This window comes from Alexandromys fortis, unplaced genomic scaffold, assembly GCF_014885135.2.
Source record: "Alexandromys fortis isolate MF-2015 unplaced genomic scaffold, M_Fortis_MF-2015_v1.1 scaffold_242, whole genome shotgun sequence".
Taxonomy (NCBI): domain Eukaryota; kingdom Metazoa; phylum Chordata; class Mammalia; order Rodentia; family Cricetidae; genus Alexandromys; species Alexandromys fortis.
Genome location: NW_026068123.1, coordinates 379,550 through 400,252, shown reverse-complemented (window position 1 = coordinate 400,252; position 20,703 = coordinate 379,550). Strand labels below are relative to the sequence as shown.

Here is a 20,703-nt window from a genome sequence, read left to right as displayed (position 1 = left end):
ATGTCTCAAAATACAAGGCAGAGAGAAGTGTTGACATATGTGAAAACACCTGTGTTACCCTCTGAAGTGCACCTGTGCGTGCACACACACACACACACCATACACACACGCACACGCTACACACACACACACACCACTAAACTCACTGGAAGTCTCCAGATGCCTCAGCTTTAGTGTCTGGAACCAGAGGTTGGGGTTAGTGTTCAATGGGAACAGAGTTTCGGTTTTGCAAGATAAATAGTTTTGGAGATGGTTTCACAACCCAGTGAGTGAGGTGAACGCCACTGAACTGGGCTCTTCAAAATGGTGAAGGTGATGAATCGGGCTCGGGGCAGAGCCCATATCTAGCTTGGGTGCTACTTCTCATCCTCCGTGCTGTTCTCACCACCAAAGCGAAAAAATGAAATGGTTAATTTAGTGATGTGCAAATTTTGCCCAAATATATTTTACAGATGGATTTTGCCATTTCATAAAAGTTTTAGGGGCAGCTGGGCGGTGGTGGCGCACGCCTTTAATCCCAGCACTCGGGAGGCAGAGGCAGGCGGATCTCTGTGAGTTCGAGGCCAGCCTGGTCTACAAGTTCTAGTTCCAGGACAGGAACCAAAGCCACAGAGAAACCCTGTCTCAAAAAACAAAAAAAAAGTTTTATGGGCTAGAGAGATGGCTCAGTGGTTAAGAGGACCTGAGCACCCACCAGAGTTCTAGGGGATCTGATGCCCTCCTCTGACCTTCAAGGGCACCAGGCATGCTCGAAGTACACAGACACACATAAAATAAAAATAAATCTTTAAAAAGTTTATGTGCAGCCAGGCTTGGTGGTGCACACCTTTAATCCCAGCACTCAGGAGACAAAGGCAGGTGGATCTCTGTGAGTTAGAGGCCAGCCTGGTCTACAGAGCTAGTTCCAGGACAGCCAAAGACACACAGAGAAACCCTGTCTCAAACAAAACAACAAAAGAAAAAAATGTTTAGGTGCTTGGGTGTTTTGCTTGTATGTGTGCCCACTCTCTGTATGCCTGGTGCCCAGGGAGTCAGGAGCATCGGGGAGCTGAAGTTACAGAGTTCCAAGCAGTTATAAACTGCCATGTGGGTGCAGAGGAACTGAACTTGGGTCCTCTGGAAGAGAAGCCAGTGTTCTTAACCACTGAGCATGCGCTGTCATCCCAGCGCTTGGGGGGCAGGGGTGGTAGTGAGTTTGGGGCCAGCCTGGGCTACATGAGACCTGCCTCAAAAACAAAATGAAACACCACTATCATCACTATCAACAAAACCTGTGTGGAAACAAGCTTTTTTTTGGGGGGGGGGATTCCCATTGTTTGTTTTTTGCTTTTTAAGACAGGGTTTCTCTGTGTAACAGCCCTACCTATCCTGGAACTTGCTCTGTAGTCCAGGCTTGCCTCTGCCTCCTGAGTGCTGGGATTAAAGGCGTGTGCCACTACTGCCCGGTAAGATTTTACTTTGCCTGGGTGTGGGTGTTTTGCACTTGTGTCTATGTATCATGTGTGTATCTGGTGTCTGCAGAGGACAAGATGCTATCAGATCCCTGGAAACTGGAATTACAGATGGTTCTGAGCCACCGCACGGGTGCTGGAAATTGGACTTGGGTTTTGTAGAAGGGAAAGCCAGTGCTCTTAGGCACTGAGTCATCTCTCCAGACCTATTTTATCTTTTTGGGGTTTTTTTTGTTTTTTGTTTTTTCAAGACAGAGTTTTTCTGTGTAGCCCTGGCTGTCCTCGAACTCACAGAGACCCACCTACCCCTGACTCCCCAGTGCTGGGATTAAAAGCATGCACTCTTACCACCTAGCCTTATTATTTTTAAAAAAACTTATTTAAGTTTTAATTATGTGTGTATGTGCCATGTTAATGAAGTGCCCACAATGGAGGATTTCTTGGAGCTGGAGTTCCTGGGGCTGTGAGCTGCATGCCTGAGTGCTGGGGACAAACTTGGGCCCTTTGGAAGAGCAGCTCATGCTCTTAGCTGCTGAGCCACAGCCCAACACTTTAGGTTGATTTTTAAAAGCTTAAAGAATCAGAAAACAATAACCTGGGTGTGGCTCAGTGGCACAGCGCTTGCCTGGTGTGCACAAGGCCTGGGTTCAATCCCCAGAGCTGCACACACCAAGAATAGCAAGAGACAAAACAAGATGCAGGGGGCTGGGGTTAGTAGAGGCTAGCACACACAAGGCACCGGGCTGCAGGCCAGCATCAGATACACTGGATGTGAAGAGGAGGCACAAAGATCGAAAGTTCTAGGCCAGCCTTAAAATAAGGAAGGAGTTAAAAAAAAAAACACAAAAGCATTGCCATTGTTTGTAGCTTTATTAAAAGTCCTTTTACTTCCTAAAACATGATTACAAGAAAAGAATACTTCATTTACGTGTAACACTGTCTTCATGGACGTACCGTGGTCGCAAAGTGAAGCTGAGTATAGAAAAGAGAGCAGGGGCAAGCACCGAGAGAACAGTGGCAGAGACAGGCAGGGGCTTGTATGAGGAGCTCTGTGCTTCCGGAGGCTGTGAGCACCCCTCAGGCACCGGCAGCTCTATCCACGTGCAGACTCCATCCTGACATCCGCCCGCCAGCCCACCCATCACTTGCCTGTCTCTCATTTGTCATCCATCACACACTCGTCCATCTGTCATCACTCATCTCTATTCAGCCTCTCCCCAGGCATTCATCCATCCACCCGTCCACCTCATGCCAACCAAGCCTCTATGCCTTCGACCTAAAAACCCAAACCAACTACGATTCCATCAAACCAAGAGACCTACTTGTCTAGAAGAGAACCCAGCACTTTCCTTAGCTCATAAGCCTTGACTCTGCCCTGCTGAGGTTTGGCTCCAAAGCCCAGTGGGTACAGCTGTGACCTGGACAAGACTGCTCCCATCACAAGGCACATTTAGAAGTGGTCTCCTTTCTTCTTTACAAAGACAAGGAAACTAGGAAAAACAAAAACATGCTGAGATTCCGGGAACAGAAAAACAAAACAAAACAACCAAAAAAACCCACTAAAAGAAAAGTGCAGCCTGCCTGTGCCCCGTCACCAACAGGCACTCTAGAGCTTTAGGAACACACACACACACACACAGCTACTCCTCTGGCCGTTGGGTTTCCGTGAAGCCTGTGACTTTAAGCTACTTCTGGGTGTGTTTTGAGGCCAGCCAGCACCTAATCAAGACCACATGGGCTGTGGAATGCGCCTGTACTTGGTCAGTATCACATCCTCTGTTTACTCTCCTTGGAGGAGAGCAGTTCTGGGTTCCAAGCTGGGAGACACTCTGGAATGGCCCCTTTTCTCTTTCCTCTGTAGGTCTGAGAGCTTTTCTAGGAACACTCCTGTGTCCTGAGCTCTCCCTGTGGGGAATGGGTAAGTCTGTATCATTTCTCCTTGTAAGATGGTCATTTCCAAGCCACAGGGCCTCAACTGCAGGGTGCTGAGATGCCCCAACTTGAATGTGTGTTGGGGGAGGGAGTGGGTGACAGATCTTGAAAAGACAGATTTCCAACCTGGGGAGAGACCGCACGCTCAAGAATGACAGAATCTTATATTGTGAAGCAATCACAGGAGACTCCCCTGGCCCCTAAGAAAACTGTCTGGGGGTGGAGGGCAGTGGACAAAACCCTATTATACACTGGACAATGACATGAGGCGACAAGGGCTTTAAGCAGGCCTAGTGGAGACTTGCCTTAGTGAAGTCAGGACAAGGAGACTCTAACATTCCAGTGACATTCGAATTTAGCAACTCATATTCTGACCTCTCCCTTCCCCTAACAATGACTCAAAAATACAGTATTTTCCCTTCTTGCCCCCACTCCTCCCATAATTGCCGGCTGATTGTTCTCTATGTTCTCCATAAGAAACCCACACCCGGGTGTCAGCAACGGGCGCCAACTTGGCGGAGAAAGTAGCTTGGGTTTTTGGCTTTGAATGTGGCTTTGAACTCAGGGTGCTGGGAAAGGCCTGTAGAGCTGAGTCTGGCAGATGTCAGGACTCCCCCGGAGAGGAAGGCTGAGTAAGTGCAGGGCAGACGGGGGCGGGATGAGTGGAGGCGCCTCTGCTGTGTGGCTGTGTGGCTGGGGTCCTTGGGGAGTCACTGGCCTCTCCCGGTCTTTACTCTTCAGCTGAGGATGATGCCGGACTCTCGTAGTCTGACATGGGAGCGAACTGCAACAAGAGGCAGAATTCTTTCTTGGGATCCTTTCAAATCCCTCTGAGGAGATCTGCTGTGGATGCAGAGGGAGGGAGGGTGGTCCCTCCCTTCCAAGGCACCACACACAGCAGTGTATTGTCACCTTGTCCTTGCGAAGAAGGCATGGGAAGGACTCAAAGTGGAGACTTGGGACACAAAGCGACTTCTTCACTGACCCCTGCATCAGGTATTGAACTCAACCCAGTTGGAGGAGGATCATAGTATGATCAAATATACTTACCTTGAAAAACAAACAAAACACCAAATATTGTTTTAGGCAACCAAATATTAATGCAGAGGTTCAAGAAAGAATGCTGGTCCCACTGCTAAGTTACACCCTGGCCTCTCACTGGGGGATTGTAGGCGGGGTTTCTACCCTGAGCCCCAGCCCTTCATGGGAAGATTCTTGGCTCTACCCTGAGCCCCAGCCCTTCATGGGAAGATTCTTGGCTCTACCCTGAGCCCCAGCCCTTTTTCTTTACATTTTGAGGTAAGTCTTACTTAGTTGCCAGGGCTGGCCTTACACTCAACTCTGTAGCCCTGGCTGGACTGGGACCTACCTTCTCTCCTATCTCAGTCTCCCCAGTTCTGGGATGGCAGGTGCCCATCATCTACCGCTCAGCTCTGAGTCCCGCCCTCTCGTGCAGGGATCTGGACTCACCGAGCACTGGATGTTCATGCGTGAGTACAGCATGGATGCGATCTCGCTCTGCCCTGCGTCAAGGGCCACCATCAGTGCTGTGCTCCCATCCTGCAAAGCAGCCACAACTATAAAGATGCCCTGTGTGCAACCCACCCTCCCTGGGCAGCTCCTGGGTGGGGACTCACTCGGTCGGTGAGTGAGATGTCGCAGTTGGGCACAGCCAGCAGGAGCCCGGTGATCTCCTTGTGTCCTTGCTCACATGCACACATTAGGGCCGTGGAGCCATCCTCATCCTGCGTGTTGACATCCACCTCACAGGCCAACAGAGCTTTCACCACGTCTACCCGTCCGTGGCTGACTGCCAGCATCAGGGCCGTCTGTCCAGCCTGAGACAACAGAACAGGGCTACAGTATAGAGGCCGGCAACATCACATCCCTGCTCTTGACCGTCCCATGGCTCCCAAGTGCTCTGACACTGACTGGGTATACACGCTGGGCCCTCCATCTCCTGGTTGTCTTCCTCAGAAGGGCTCTCTTGGTTCTACCCACCTGTATGGTCACCTACCATGAGCCTCCAACTCACAGGTGTAAAGTTAAACAAAAATTTAATCAAACTAGCTAGGTGGTGGTGGCGCACTCCTTTAATCCCAGCACTCTGGAGGCAGAGGCAGGCGGATCTCTGTGAGTTCGAGGTCATCCTGGTCTTCTAGCACTCTAGTGATTTCTAGAACTTTAGTGAGTTCTAGCACAGCCAGGGTTACACAGAGAAACCCTGTCTCGAAAAACAAAACGGATGCTCAGCAGTGGATGAAAAGATCAACCATGTCTAGACACAACAGAACACCACTCAGCCATGAAGAGGAGCATCACTCAGAATACCGATGGATGCTCACACATGGAAAAACTTTGAGTGCAAAAATTCATCGACGGTGTTTTTTGTTTAGGTGGTGTCGGAGCCTCACCACAGAGCCCCCAGGACGGGCAGTCAGGGCCTCACTGCAGAGCCCCCAGGACGGGCAGGAACCTGCGGCCCTTTTGTTCAGAGGTTCCCTGAACACACTGATTCCCAGCTAGGGGACTCCATTTACAGGACATAGCCAGAGCCGGGAAGTTCAAAGCCAGCAGGGCTCCAGGAAGAGAGTCTACCTATGAGAACAGGGCTTTCCTCTTTATTATCACTGTTATTACCTAACAGGCAGGTCTCATGTAGCCCAGGCTGGCCTGGAGCTTGCTATGTTAACCCCTGATCTTACTGGACCAGTTTCCTAAGCGCTGAGGCTATAGGCATGTATCACCACTGCAGACAGAAGGAGACTGAAGGGGACATGGGGAAGGAGAGAAAAGAGGCTGGGCCTCATGTTCCAGGTCTATTGGGACAGTTCAGGCCAGCCTTGGTAACTCAATGAGATCCTATTTCAAATCAGCCTGTAAGAAGAGGGCTGTGAGCTGGAGTAGCTCCGTGGTTAAAAGCACTAATTGTTCTTGCAGAGGTTTAGTTCCCTGCAGCTACATGGATGCTCACAACCACCTGTAGCTCCGGTCACAGGGGATATGATGCCCTGTTCTGGCCTCCTGGCACAAACATGGTGCACATACAAGCAGGCAAAACACACAGAATGTGCTGCTTGCCTTTAATCCCAGCACTCTGGAGGCAGCTGCAGGCAGATCTCTGAGTTCCGGGCCAGTCTGGGGTATAACTGTTAGATACTGTTTCAAACAGGGAGGGGGAAATACACTGTTGCCAAGCAGGTAAAGTGCTTGCCTTGCAAACACAAGCAGCTGAGTTCCATCAGAAAGAACCTGTGCACAATCAGGTCCATGTGCAACTTGTGATCTCAGCACCTGGGAGGCAGAGGCTGGAGGATCCTAGATAGCCAGTCTAGGGGAATTGGTGAATCCTAGATTAATAAGAGACACGTCTTAAAATGCACAGTCCTCTGGCTCGCAAGCATGTGCACACGTGCACGTGCACACACACACAGATGCATCATATCCAAGCTATCCGGAGCTCGCTCTAAGACTGAGTCACTCAGGTTTGAACTTCAGCTCTTTGCCTTGAACCCTGAAGAGCCAATACTGCTTCTGAGTCTCAGAGCGGTGACTGTTCCCATGGACACAGAATGTCATCATGACCTGGCTTGGTCTGGAATAAAGTAGGTCTGGGAGCAGGTGAGGGGACTCAGTGGGTAATATGCATGCCACCAAGCCTGATAACCTGAGTTTCATCCTGGGACCCACACGGCAGTAGGAGTGAAGCGAGTCTCAAGGCATACCGCAGCCCGTACCTGGCTGGCTTTGGCGTTCACATCCCCAAGCCGGAAGAGCTGAAGGATGGTCTCCATGTCATCCTGGGTCTTCAGGGTGGCTAGAGCAGTGAGCATGATGGGGCTGTAGCCAGCACGGTTCAGCTTGTCCACCTGACAGACGCCTGTGTGGGGAGGGTGGGGATGGGGTGACTGAGCCTCTGCCATCAGCACTAAAGGCTGGTCGGCCCCAGTGAGCGCTCGGTCTAGGCATAGCCTAGCAGGTTTCTGTATATGTGTATGCGCTCGTGGAGAGCTGGATGCATCCTTCAGGAGCCAGGCACCTGGGTTTGTGTTTTGTTTGGTTTACTTTTTTTAAGATTTTATTTATTAAGTATACAGTGTTCTGCTAGAAGAGGGCACCAGATCTCATCACAGATGGTTGTGAGCCACCATGTGGATGCTGGGAATTGAACTCAGGTCCTCTGGAAGAGCAACCAGTGCTCTTAACCTCTGAGCCATCTCTCCAGCCCGGATCTTTTTTTTTTTTTTTTTTTTTTTTTTGTTTTTTCGCTGTAGTTTTGGAACCTGTCCTGGAACTTGTTCTGAAGACCAGGCTGGCCTCGAACTCTGTTTATTTTATTTTTAATATTTAAAAAATATTATTTAGAGCTGGTGTGAAGGCGACACCTTTAGTCCCAGCACTTGGGAGGCAGAGGCAGGTGGATACCTGAGTTTGAGGCCAGCCTGGTCTACAAAGTGAATTCTAGGACAGCAAGGACTACACAGAGAAACTCTGTGTTGAAAACCAAACAAACAAAAATACATATCTTGTTTTAAAAGAGACTTATGTTTTAATTTTCGGTGTATGTGTGTGCACAAGAGAACAAGTGCCCCAAGGATCCTGAAGAGGATGCTGTAGGTAAATCACAGATAGTTGTGAGCTGTCTGGTGTGGGTGCTAGGAACTAAATGTGGGTCCTCTGTGAGTAGTGCCCTTTTAACCACCGAACCATCTCTGCAGCTCCCTAAACTGTATTTTTACATCTATTTAGGCATTGGAATCGGGGTATCTGCCGTGGTGTCATGGAGGTCAGAGGACAGCTTGCAGCAGCTCCCTCCCTCCACCTTAGAGATCTGGGGATAGAACTCAGGTTTTCAGGCTTGGCAGCAAATGTCCTGACCCACTGAACCATCTTGACGCGCCCACCTTCTTTAGAAGCTTTGTGAGTGTGTGTGTGTGTGTGTGTGTGTGTGTGTGGTCTGCTCATGCACACAGGGAGATCCTCCATCGCTCTCACCTTACTGTTGAGGTGAGGTCCATCACTGAATGGTAGCCGGTGGCCAGCGAGCTCCAGGACTCTCCTGACTCCACCTCTCACTCCACAGAGCCAGGGTTACAGGCACATGCCTCCACGCTTATGAGTTTTTGTAAAACTTGGATGTTGGGGACCTGAACTCAGGTCACGGTGGCAGGAAAAGCACTGTACTCACAGGGCATCTCCCGGCCACTCTTTCTTTTCTTTTCCTTAAGGTCGTTTCTGTGTCCTAGGGCTTGCCAAGCAGGCCAGGGGTCCTCCTGTCTGTCTCCCCAGTGCTGAAGCCCCACACAGCTTTTCACGAGGGGCCTCATGCCTGCACAGATCGCCTTTTACAACTAAATCACCTCTACAGCCCCGACTGCTTTCTGTTCCCAAATGGGGAGTCCCATCCACTAGAGTCACACTGTTACCCTAGTAGATGAGGGGGGTGCCAGAAGGTGGAGATGATGCCTCCTCTCCCAGACCTGGGGTGCCTGGCTGATGTCACATACACAGTTAGGGCTGAGAATAGGAGCAGTGGGTCCCCTGGGAATCTGGAATTGCTATTCAGCCTTCTAACAAGTCTATGCCTTGACCATCAGACCATGGCTCCTGCCTCCCTCAGAGACTGGGAGGTTCTGCCTTCTCCATCAGACCAGGGAAGACAGGTTTCTTCCTGCCTGCCTGCCTATCAAGTGTACTCTCCATTCGGCAGTCCAGAGGCCACAGCCTTCCTCTCACAAAGGCTTTGGAAACAATGTGTCCATCACAGAGGTACCATTTGGCAATGTAACATCAAGACGGAATTCATTATAAGGCTAACAGTCTTCCTAGCACACAGCAAGGGCCTAGCCTGCTCTACCAGACTGGGTGGGCTACATTCCTCCATGAGACGGGGAGGGCAAAGCTTCCTTCATCATTCTGTGAAGGACACATTCCCCCTCTATCCAACCTAAGAAGGTGGTCTTGCCTCCATCAGATCAGCGGAGTGGAAGCTTCCTCAGAGAGAGAGAGAGAAAGCACAGGGCCTCCCCCATCAGACTGGAAACCCGTACTCCTTGCCTTCCACCCCCATCCCACTGTACAGGGAGCAGGAACTTCAGACTGGGAGCTCAGGAAGCCACGCCCCCCCCAGCCCAGCAGGCTGGCCTGGCCTGGAGGCTTACCGCTGTCCAGTAACTGCCGCACCACAGGGAAGTTGGCGTGGGACACGGAGTAGTGCAGCGCCGTGTTACCATTGCTATCAGCAATGTTGACCACATAGTCCAGCAGCCGGGCAGACATGGCCCTGAAGGTGACCAGATGTCGCCGTACAAGCTCAGGGTGAGCGTCACTGCGGCAGGCCAGGCGCAGCCATTCCTGAAGTACTGTGGTGTAGGCCACTTTCTGGGTAGAGACAGCGGGAGTGGGGAGTGAGGACAGAGGTGCCCTCATCTGGGCAAGGTAGTACATGTGTAATTCCAGCCCCCGGGAGCCCAAGGAAGGAAAATCTTAGAGTCCAAGGCCAAATCAGGCTACATACTGAGAACTTCTCTGGAAACAAACACAGGAAGCAGAGGCAGGAGGATTTCAATGAGTTCGAGGCTAGCAGTGAAATCTGTTTCATTATGCAGATCAGGCAAGCCTGGGCTATATAGTGAGACCCTGTCTCAAGAAACAGACAAGTCCAGTGAGGAGGTGCAGGTCTGGAATTCTAGCACTCGGGAGATGAAGGCAGGAGGATCAGGAGTTTGGGGTCATCTTTAGCCACAAATGTAGGCCAAGGCCAGCGTTGGCTACAGCAGACATGAAAGTAATGGCCATTGCCAGCTACAGTGGCAGCGCTGACCCTGGGGTACACAGGACCCAGGAATCGTAGAGTGAGACACTGAGACACAGTGCCTACAGCTAAAGCATGGAATCTCTCAAACATCCCCAAAACAAGACCATGGGGACTCCGGCACTGACGTCAGGACTCGAGCCCTACCCACCACTAATGACACCCTTGAGGGTTGGGTCCTCACTGAGTGCAGAGACTTTGAGGGTGGGGAGGTGTGGCGTGAGGGTGGAGGGGCACCCTCGGGCCCAGGGATCCTCCGTACCAGTTCTCGCTCAGTGAGGGCGTTGGGGTTCTCCAGGTATTTCTCCAGGGCCAGACAGGCTGATATGAGGTCAGGGCTCAGCTCCATCCTGCCAGGAACAGATAAATTCGGGCTTACATTATTTTACTTTCTAAACATTTATTTATTTTTGGCTTTAGCTTTTTATTTACTCCGCACCCCCTTCCCCCAAGACAGGGTTTCTCTGTGTAGCCCTGGCTGTCTTGCCTCCTGCCTCTGCCTTATGAGTGCTGGGACTAAAGGTGTGTGACAATACTGCCTGGCATTTTTTCTTTTCTTCTTTTCTTTCTAATATGCATTGGTATTTTGCCTGCAATATATGTCTGTGTAAGGGTGCTGGATTCTCTTGAACTGGAGTTACAGACAGCCATGAGCTGCCATGTGGGTGCTGGGGATTGAACCTGGATCCTCGGAAAGGGCAGCCAGTGCTCTTAACAACTGAGCCATCTCTCCAGCCCCCTATTATTACTTTTTAAAAGATGAATTAATTTTTGGTCAGACACATTTTATCTAGGAATATGTATGTTTACACACACACACACACACACACACATATATGCAGTAACAATGAAAAATCAGAGGCTATGAAACTGAAAGAGTGGGATGGGTATGGGAGGTTTAGAAGGAGAAAAGTGAAGGGGAAAATGTTATTATCAGATTATGATCTCAAAAAAGACTTATCCATTTTTATTTCATGTGTGTGGGTGTTTTGCCTGCATGTACATATATCTGTGCATATGTGTGGCTAATGTCCAAACAGGCCAGAGGGTGTTGGAGTCTCTGGAACTGTAGTTACAGATGGTTGTGAGCTGCCACATTGTAACAGTTTCCTCTGAGATTGAAACAACCCATCCTGCACAAAGTTCCTTAAACAAGAGGGTAGACAACTCAAAATAGTACCTGTAAGTCCCTGAAACTGACCTTACCAAAATTAGCAATAAAAGCAGAGGGTTCCCCCTGTGGGTCATGACCCCTTTGCAGGGGGGGGGGTCAAATGACCCTTTCGCGGGGATCACCTAAGACCACCTGAAAACACAGATATTTATGTTACGATTCATAGCAATAGCAAAATTACAGTTATGAAGTAACAACGAAAATAATTTTTATGGTTGGGGGTCACCACAGTATGGAGAACTGTATTAAAGGGTCACAGCATTAGGAAGCTTGAGGACCACTGCCTCAGAGGAAAGGAGGCTGACCTCCGAGGACTGAGACCCAACCAGCGGCCTGGGAGAAGCAGAAACTAACCCAGCTGCCAGGCAAGGTTAGGCCACCTGGGCAGGGCACCTGGATAGGACGCTCTCCAACCTGTGCAGCTGCCTGCTGGCTGTGCAGTGTGCTCCAGGTTCCCAGCTGTGTGAGCTGCCACTCGTGCTGGGGTGGGCCTTGGTGATGCAGCTCTCTTGGAACCATTTCTGCTCCATTTCTGCTTCATCCATATGCCTCTAGGTATCCCCAGTGGAACTCACTGGTGCATGAAGTTGGACTTTGGTGGTATTTGTACTTTAGTCTGTCATGGGTTCCTCATCTGGGGTGAGCAGATGGGTGTGTTGTGTCTCCTCAGGAAATGCTTTGTCATAACACATGTGGGTGCTAAGAATTGAACCCAGGTCCCGTGGAAGAGCAGCCAGTACGTTTAAATGGAGAGGCATCATTCCAGGCCTCTCCCCACTTTTCGAGACATGGTCTCATGTGTCCCGGGCTAGCTTCAAACTCAATAGGGCAGGTTCATTGCCAGGGCTGGTGGCCTTATTTGGGAATCCCAGCTACTTGGAGGTGGAGGCAAGACTGCAGGTTCAAGGCCAGCCTGGCTTACAGTCTAGCAACTCTACATAAGAGGTATGAAGAGTGGGCTGGAGATGTGGTTCAACTGTTAGACTTGCCCTAGGCATGGGGCTCTGGGGTCCAGCCTGGCACCCCATAATCTAGGCTTATGTCTATGATCTTAACACTCAGGAAACGGAGGCAGTAGGGCTGCAAATTTGAGGTATCCTGGGCTACAGAGTCAGTTCAAGGTTATCTTGGGTAACTTGATTTTGAGACTTTATCTCAAAATAAAAAGGGAGAGGGTAGGAAGATGGGTTAGTAGGAGAGGACTTGCAGTCTGGGTGTGAGGGCAGGAATCCACATTCCCAGAAGCCACAGAAAGGCCAGGTGGGTATGGCAGGCAGTGGCAATGCCAGCACATGGGTGGGAGACAGCTGATCTGCAGAACATGCTAGCTAGACTGAGCTGCACAGCCAGCTGGGCCAGGAGGGGACTCTGACTCGGTAGATAAGGTGTGGGGCGGTGGAAGAAGAAAGACACTGAGCACCAGTCCTGGGTGTGTACACATGGACACATACTTGTGCACAGATATCTACACAAACACATGCATCCACACCATACACACAGACACAAAACACATGGTCTCAATAGCACACACATGCAATACAGTACACATACACACACACACACACACAAAACTAAACACCAAAACAAAGAGAGTGAAGTAAACAACACTGACCCTCAGTCTTCACATGTACATGTCCCCCGCATGCATCTACCAACACACGTGCTGACACGTACACATGAGGCAGAGCTCTGAGTCTGAGGCTAGCCTGGTCTGCTTAGTGAGTTCCAGGCTAGCCAGGGCTACAAAGTGAGACCCTGTCTCAAGAAGAAAACTTTCAGACACACTCAGAAACACGGCTTCCTGTCTGGCTGGATCCCAGGCAGCAGCAGCTCACCAACCCTTCACCCTGCCCAGAGAACTGACCGAATTTCCTCCTCGGAGTTGGATTCTGATGCCGCCTCAGCTGCGGGCACATGCTGAGCTTCCTGGGGCAGTTGGCTCTCTTCCAGACTGGCCTTGGCTGCTACAGTCCCGGGATGCCTGAGCTGAGAGCATTCAGCTGTGCTCAGGGCCCTTGCTGGGGGCTCTGGGGCTTCGTTCTCTGTGCTCTCGTGCTCCGAGTTCTCCGCTGTGCTGGAGTCTTCTGAGGATGACTCGTAACTAGGGAGCTAAGGGAAAGGACACTAACGGGAATGGGTGTAGGAGGGACCAGTGTGACCGCCCTGGGCCTTGGTTCTCCACATTTTCCATCTGGATGATCCCAGTGCAAGTCACATGCTAGGCAAGCAGGTGCCTGGAGTCCACGCTCCAGCCCCTCGCTGGGGGACTGGCGTGCCTGTGGCCCTCCGTTTCTAACCATGTCACACCAGAACTGTCACTCAGCCGCCACTGCAGACCTGGGATGCTATACTGCGGCTCTAATCTGATCAGGCCCTTTGGGGTGCACTGGACCCACACAGATGCCAGAGCCACTGCATGGGTCTCAACCAGGTGCACACATTCCTTTGCCTCAGTTTCCTTATTCTATACACCCATGCTTTGACTTGAGGGATTAGCAGTGAGGGGCCGAGCTGGGACTGGCTCTCAGCAGCAGGACAGGCTTCCCGTCCCGTCTTTAGGGTCACAGTATGAAGGCCTCAGGAGAGCCACTGGTGGCTGGAGATCACTCACCCGCCATTGACCCCCACAAACTGGAGGTTCCTCTGGTGGGCTCCGGGATCTGCAGGGTCCTCTTTCCTCTTCAAGGTAGACTGCCCTCCTACAGAGACTCTGTCTGAGAGACCATGTAACATGAGTGCCCCTTGACTCCTAGTCCACTCTGGACGACCAGGGGCCCGTCTCCCTCACCAATTTCTATTCACCTGCTCCCTCAGCCACTTGTGTCTCCTGGGAGGCTGCTGGCCTTGTGGGCTCCCTGTCAGTGGTGTCTGGGGCAGCTGCCTGGTCAGGATTCTCGGACTGTTTCGTGGGCGCTGCAGCAGGGTGTGCAGTGGAGGAGGAAGGCTCTGTGGGAGACTGTGGGACACCTGGGATGAAAAGAGATGTGGACCAGACGGAGATCAATAATAATAAATAATAATAAAATAGGCCTGGCATGGTACTCCAGCGTTGCTGTAGGGTAGAGGTGGGAGGATTAGCCTGGGCTACAGAGTGAGCCCTTGTCTCTAAAATGCACACAGCTGGTCTCTATGGTAGAGCACTTGCCTAGCCTGTCCCAAGCCCTGAGATCCACCCTCAGCACAACCTAAGCCAGGCGTGGTGGTGTATATCTGCAATCCCGGCACCCAGAAGGCAGAAGCAGGAGGATCTCTGTGAGTTTGAGGACAGCCTGGTCTACAGAGTGAGCTCCAGGTCAGCCAGGGCTGCACAGTGTGATCCTGTCTCAAACAAACGAGACAGAAAAACAAGAATGCCATGGGACAATAGCTTCACCCTGTGTAGACCCGCAACACAAGAGCGCGCACAAAGGGGAGGGAGAGGAGTAGGTGGGGCAGGGCTGACGGGAAGCGTGGGACCCGAGCTCATCCCTAGAATCCACGCAGATAAGCAGTGCACACTCAAATTTGTCATTGGTCACCCTAGAGCTGGAGTTGACCGCTTCCAGCCTAGTCTTCTGGTAAATTCCAGGCCTGTGGGTGACCCTGCCTGTCTCAGAGGTGTCCTCTGACGCCCACGGCACACCCAGCAAAGAGCCCGATAGTCACGCTGGCTCAGCACCATATAGCCGGAGCACGCTGGACAATCCTTACATCAAAGCTTCCACCCCAGGAAGGGCTCAGCTCACAGAGGGAAGAAACCGAGGCGCAATGAGTTGTTGAAACCATTGTCAGCCGGCAGCCCGCCAATGATAGAGATCTTGGAGACCAAGAGTCCTGGCTTCAGACTCAAATCTCTCACACTCTGTCACCCTGAGTATTTTCTAAAGAAAAAGAAGTCCAATTGTGGTCAAGAGTATGGTGGCCAGAACAGAGATTCAAACTTCATACATAGGGACTGTGTGACCCGAGCAAGTGTCTTAACATCTCTGCCACCCCCCCCCCAAAAAACATTTTAACTCATGGCATTACTACATAGCCCAGGCTGGCCCAGAATTAGCAGCAATTTTTCTGTCTCCATCACCCAAGTTCAGGGATCACAGGCATGCTCCCCTGCCTGGTGTTTCCTCTTCCTTATCTCGTGTGTGTGTGTGTGTGTGTGTGTGTGTGTGTGTGTGTGTGTGTGAGACTGCACCTGTGTGTCAGTATGATTGTGTGTGTAGCTGTGACTGTGTGTATGAGTGTGTGTGTACAGTTGCCACAGCATGCACAAAGGTCATAGGAGAGCCTCTGGTGAGGTTGTCACGTCATCCCTGTCTGTCTTGTAGAGAGACAGGGTCTCCTATTGCTGTGTGCCAGACTGGCTGGCCTGCAGGCCTCCAAATTCTCCTGTCTCTGCGCCCTCCCTTTCTGTAGGAGCGCTGGGTTCATGAGCCACTCTGCCCAGCTTTACCAGGCTGCTCCCCCCCAGATTCACTCAGATCCTCACAGATCCCAGCAAATGCTTCATGCAGAGCTGCCTCCTTAATCCCTTCGCCATTCCTCTTTAAGAACACACACAGTTGCATCCCCTCCCTAAGCCATGTGAGGGACAGACTGTCTTAATCTAACTTAAACATGTGTGAGTTTTGCCACCAGGAAAATGGGACCAGAGCCATTAAAAAAATTTAAAAACGCCAAACGGTGGTGGCACACACCTTTAATCCCAGCACTCAGGAGGCAGAGACAGGAGGATCTCTGTGAGTTCGAGGTCAGCCTGGTCTACAGAGTAAGTTCCAGGACAAGCTCTATGGCTAAAGAAAAACCCCTGTCTTGAAAAAACAAAACAAAAAACCCATTTTAAAATTTGGGACCTGGACATAGCTTAGTAGTAAAGAGCCTGCCTAGAATCCCGCAGTGAGGGGCTGGGGCGTGGCTTGGTGGTAGAATACTTGTCTAGTTTGTGCCGCCTTGGATTACAATCTCAGGGCCACAGTCAGCACAATCAATCAACCAATCGGAGCAAACCCCAATCTGCCAAAAATTTCCTTGGAGAAAATAAAGTACAGGAGATCGGGTGTGGCTGTGCGCGTCTCTAATTCCAGCACAGGAGAGGTAGAGACAGGAGGATCTTTGTGAGATTGATGCCAGGCTGGTCTACAGAGCAAGCTCCAGATCCGTCAAGTCTATGTACCAAGACACCCTCTCAGTTTTAAAAAAAAAAGACATTTCTAGAGATGGGTCAGCTAAAGATCATGTGAAACATGCTTCCTGCATGTAGGGGGCTTACCAGGATGGCTTTAGCAGTAAGACAGTTAAAGGCATTTGCTCTACAAGGCCGGCAACCTGTGTGAACACTGGTTCTGCACTCAGGCTCCCATAGATAGCATACATGCACACATAAGAGGGTATGTTTTACTCCATGTATCATTTAGTCTAGGTTTTAAAGATTTTTTTAGCGTGTGTGTGTATGTTTTCCCTGCATGTATATACATTCCTGGTGCCTGCATGAAAGAGAATATTTATCATATTCTTTGGGACTGGAGTTACAGATGGTGTGAGCCACCATGTGGGCACTGGGAACTGATCCCTGGTCCTCTGGAAGAGCAGTCAGTGCTCTTAACCACTGACCCACCACCCACCCCACCAGCTCTTTTTCTCTTTTTCAGACAGGGTCTCATTGTGTAGCCTCGGCTTGCCTAGAACACAGTATGTAGAGCAGGTGGTTGTCCTGCCTCTGCCTCCTGAGCACTGAGGTCAAAGGTGTGTGCTACCACGCTGACACGGGTGACTTCTTGGGCTCAGTCTCTATGAACGCACATTAGTCCAGTTCCCAGTGTGGAATCACGGTGCGATTTCCACTCCCCCAGCTGCCTGTGCTCCTCACAGCCTGTGGTAGCTTTGCTGTCCCAGAGGCATTGCCTTCCTGCCATGGGCACAGCCTTGTGGAAGGTCAGAGTATCAGGGCTCTTTAAAAGCATACGTAGTTTTTAAACCTAATATTTTGTTTATGTCACTGTGTTACCCTGATGGCCTGAAACACCATATATAGACCAGGCTGGCCTCAAACTCAAAGTGATTGCTTGCCTCGGTTTCCCAAGTGCTACGATTAAAGGAGCTACCGCCACTAATTTTTTTTTTAAATCACAAGCAATTCACTGCTTCCTGAAGTTCCTGGGTGCTACTTAAGTTCTGCAAGAAGCTAAGTGCTTTTCCTCCACAAGCTGAGTATAGACAAGACATGGTGGAGTGAGACACTTGGCTACAAATCTGTCCCAAAGGAGCATAGTCTAGGGTGTGGTGACCTGAGCTGACACCAGGACTGGATTCACACCGAGCCAGGGCCAGTGCTGGGGTGTGTCAAACTCTTATTAACGTTTTTGTGGTACTGGGGAAGGAACCCCAGGTTTGTGTCCACTACTGTAGATTTTTTTGCGCTGAGGCCTGAACGCAGGACTTTGCTTTTGCTGGGCACGTGCTGTATCATGAGCTGAACCCCAAACCCTACTGCAGTATTCTTGACTGAGCCGCAGCTCCTCTTGGCCTCATGTGGCCCAGGCTGAACGACCCTACCAAGTTCTGGGATAAAACCTGGGGCTCCCTGTATTCTAAGCCTGGACTCTAGAAACCAAGCTGTGTCCTCAGGTTCTTTCTGCTGTCGTTTGGGGTGGGTCTCTCTCTACAATCCCAGGCTAGTCCTCCTGCCTCTTCCCCAGTGCTGGGATAATACGCATAGACCACCACACTTGGTTTAAAGCTCCTGATCTAAATGCTGGGGCTGTGGGAGGGCAGAGCTCTGTGGGGAACCTGCCTGATGACCTATGTGTAAGCTGGATAGAGTGGAGGAAATGTGATCCCTGGGTTCCCATGGTGAGATGGGAGGCTGAGAAAACGGGCTCTTGGAAGTCTTTGGGCTAGCCTGGCACCTAGCAATGAACAAGAAAGAAACCTTGCTTCAAACACAGTGAGGACTGGTGTCTGACCTCCATGTGCCTTCTATGGTGACATGCTTGTCTTCCCAAAGTGTCCTACACCTTAATAAAAACAGGAACAATAAACCTTAGATATAGCCTGGTGTGCTGGCTTGTCCCCATAAGCCCAGGCACTAGGGTTGGGAGCTGAGGGCAGAGGGGCATGAGTTTGAAGCCAACATATATATAAGTATATATACTTTATACATGTGTATATGTATATGCGTATACTATATATGTGTGTAGGTGTACTATATATGTGTGTACTATATACGTATGTGTACTATGCGTATACCATAATTGTGTGTACTACATGTTTGCATGTGCTATGCATATACATATATGTACTACATATATGCAAGATCCCATGTGAAAAAGAAAGAAAGAAGACAAAAGAAAAAAACAGGCTTAAAAGGCTCCTTCCAGGCTAGGCATGGTGGCGCACGCCTTTAATCCCAGCACTTGGGAGGCAGAGACAGGCGGATCTCTGTGAGTGGCCAGTTTGGTCTACAGAGCTAGTTCCAAGATAGCCAAGGGTACAGAGAAACCCTGTTTGAAAAACAAAACAAGACAACAGTGGAAAAAGACTTTTCTAGGGCAGACAAGAGAGCTCGCAGTAGAGGTGCGTGCCCCAAGTCTGACAGTACAGTCTGATCTCTGGGACCCACACAGTGGAAGGAGACAGCTGACTCCTGCAAACTGTTCTCCGACACCCTTCCCCCCGTAAATAAAAATGTAACGACTCTTAAAAACTACCTGTGTTGGGAAGAAGGCTCAGCGAGCACAGCATCTGCTGTGCAAGTATGAGGATCTGAGTTCAAATCCCACAAACCCCAGCATGACTGTATGTGTCCGCAATCCCAGTGCCCCTATAGAGATGGATGCACAGCTGGAGCATCCTCAGAAGCCATAGGCCAGTTAGCAGGGCACAAAAGCAGCAAACAGAACAATTCCCCTCAAAGCAACGCCTAAGGCTGTGTTCTCAGCCCCATACACATGTTGTTCACACACACACACACACACACACACACACACACACACACACACACACACACACGGAGCTCTCCAGGCCTGCTATCCCAGTGACTTGGTGAGCTGAGCTGAGGAGAATGACAAGTCAAAGGTCCGCCCAGGCTTCAGTAACTGCAAGGCTAGCCTGGACAACTGTGTAAGACCTTACTTCAAAACAAAATCAAAACCTAAAGCGCCTGGTGTGGTGGCTCGGCAGGTGAAAGCGTTTGCCACAGGAGTCTGAAATCAGATTCCCAGAGCCTGTGCAGAAACAGCAGATGCGGGGCTGGCACGGTGGCTCAGTGGTTAAAGGTGCTTGCTGCCAGGTCTGATCCCCAGGACCCACAAGGTAGCAGAAGAGAAGAGATTTTCTCTGGCCTCTACACACGCCACACACTCTGGCCCATGCACTCTACAAAGTCAACAAACATAATAAAATAATGAAAATGAAAATCAGAGCGGGCGTTCAGCGCCTGGCACCCGCCTGGCTTGCAGGATGCTCAAGGCCCCATACCAGCACTGGAGGGGGAAAAAGTTAAAGTGGAAAAAACAAGAAACAGAGAGAGGATCTTGTTTTTCTGAAACACAAGACCATTTAAGGAAATCAGGCAGGGACAGGGCATGTTTTTCAAGACATGCAATAGCTAAGTAAGTGGCTGAGGTGGGGTGCAGCAACGACAGTAAAGGGATAGGAAGGCCAGGGTGGCGGCGCATGCCTGAGGGCCCCGGGAATGGGCAGGGTGAGGCAGGAGGACTGCTTGGTAGCCAGCCAGGGCAGCACAGAGAAACTTCCTCTTCAAAAAGCAAACTCCTGGGCTGCCGAGATGCCTCCGTGGATAGGAACTTGATGCTGGGCCTGACGCCTTGCGTTTGATTGCTCTGATACACACAGTAGGAAAGAAACCACTCCCAAAAATTGTACTAGGGCGCGCGCGCGCGCACACACACACACAACACACACACACACACACACAGAATAAAAAAGTTTGCAAGTAATTCAAAAGGAGACAAAATATGTTGGCCATGGTGATATCAGAAAACTAGAAAGCAAGGCTGAATAAAGAAAAAAAAATATATATATTTAACAAATGGGATGAAAGCTGTAATTGAAATACGGGTAAGACTTGCAGGGTGCGGGTGGTAGCGCACACCTTTAATCCCAGAACTCAGGAGGCAGAGGCAGGTGGGTCTCTGTGAGTTCCAGACCAGCCAGGACTGTTACACAGAGAAACCCTGGAACTAGCTCCATAGAGCAGGCTGGCCTTGAACTCACAGAGATCAGAGATCAGCTCACCTCTGCCTCCAAAGTGCTGAAATTAAAGGCATGTGCCCCCACCTGCTTGAGAAACACTGGCTTGAAGAGCAAAAAGACTGAAAGAAGCAAGCGGTGGTGGC

At 50.5% G+C, this 20,703-nt stretch overlaps 1 protein-coding gene across 4 annotated transcripts in view; it reads right to left on the bottom strand.

Annotated features, from left to right (window-relative positions):
• Positions 1-2,302: 2,302 nt before the first annotated feature.
• Kank2 (KN motif and ankyrin repeat domains 2) overlaps positions 2,303-20,703 on the bottom strand; it is a 30,075-nt gene continuing 11,674 nt past the window's right edge. For 3 of the 4 annotated variants that reach the window (XM_050125422.1, XM_050125424.1, XM_050125423.1), the window contains 9 exons: positions 14,174-14,338; positions 13,983-14,085; positions 13,236-13,472; positions 10,460-10,547; positions 9,545-9,764; positions 7,121-7,263; positions 5,021-5,221; positions 4,854-4,943; positions 2,303-4,167 (listed from right to left, as the gene is read on the bottom strand). In XM_050125422.1, coding sequence (XP_049981379.1) covers positions 4,114-4,167; positions 4,854-4,943; positions 5,021-5,221; positions 7,121-7,263; positions 9,545-9,764; positions 10,460-10,547; positions 13,236-13,472; positions 13,983-14,085; positions 14,174-14,338 — 1,301 coding nt within the window. In that variant the 3' untranslated portion in view covers positions 2,303-4,113. The remainder of the gene's footprint in view (positions 4,168-4,853; positions 4,944-5,020; positions 5,222-7,120; positions 7,264-9,544; positions 9,765-10,459; positions 10,548-13,235; positions 13,473-13,982; positions 14,086-14,173; positions 14,339-20,703) is intronic. The other variant, XM_050125425.1, reaches the window with a different exon arrangement.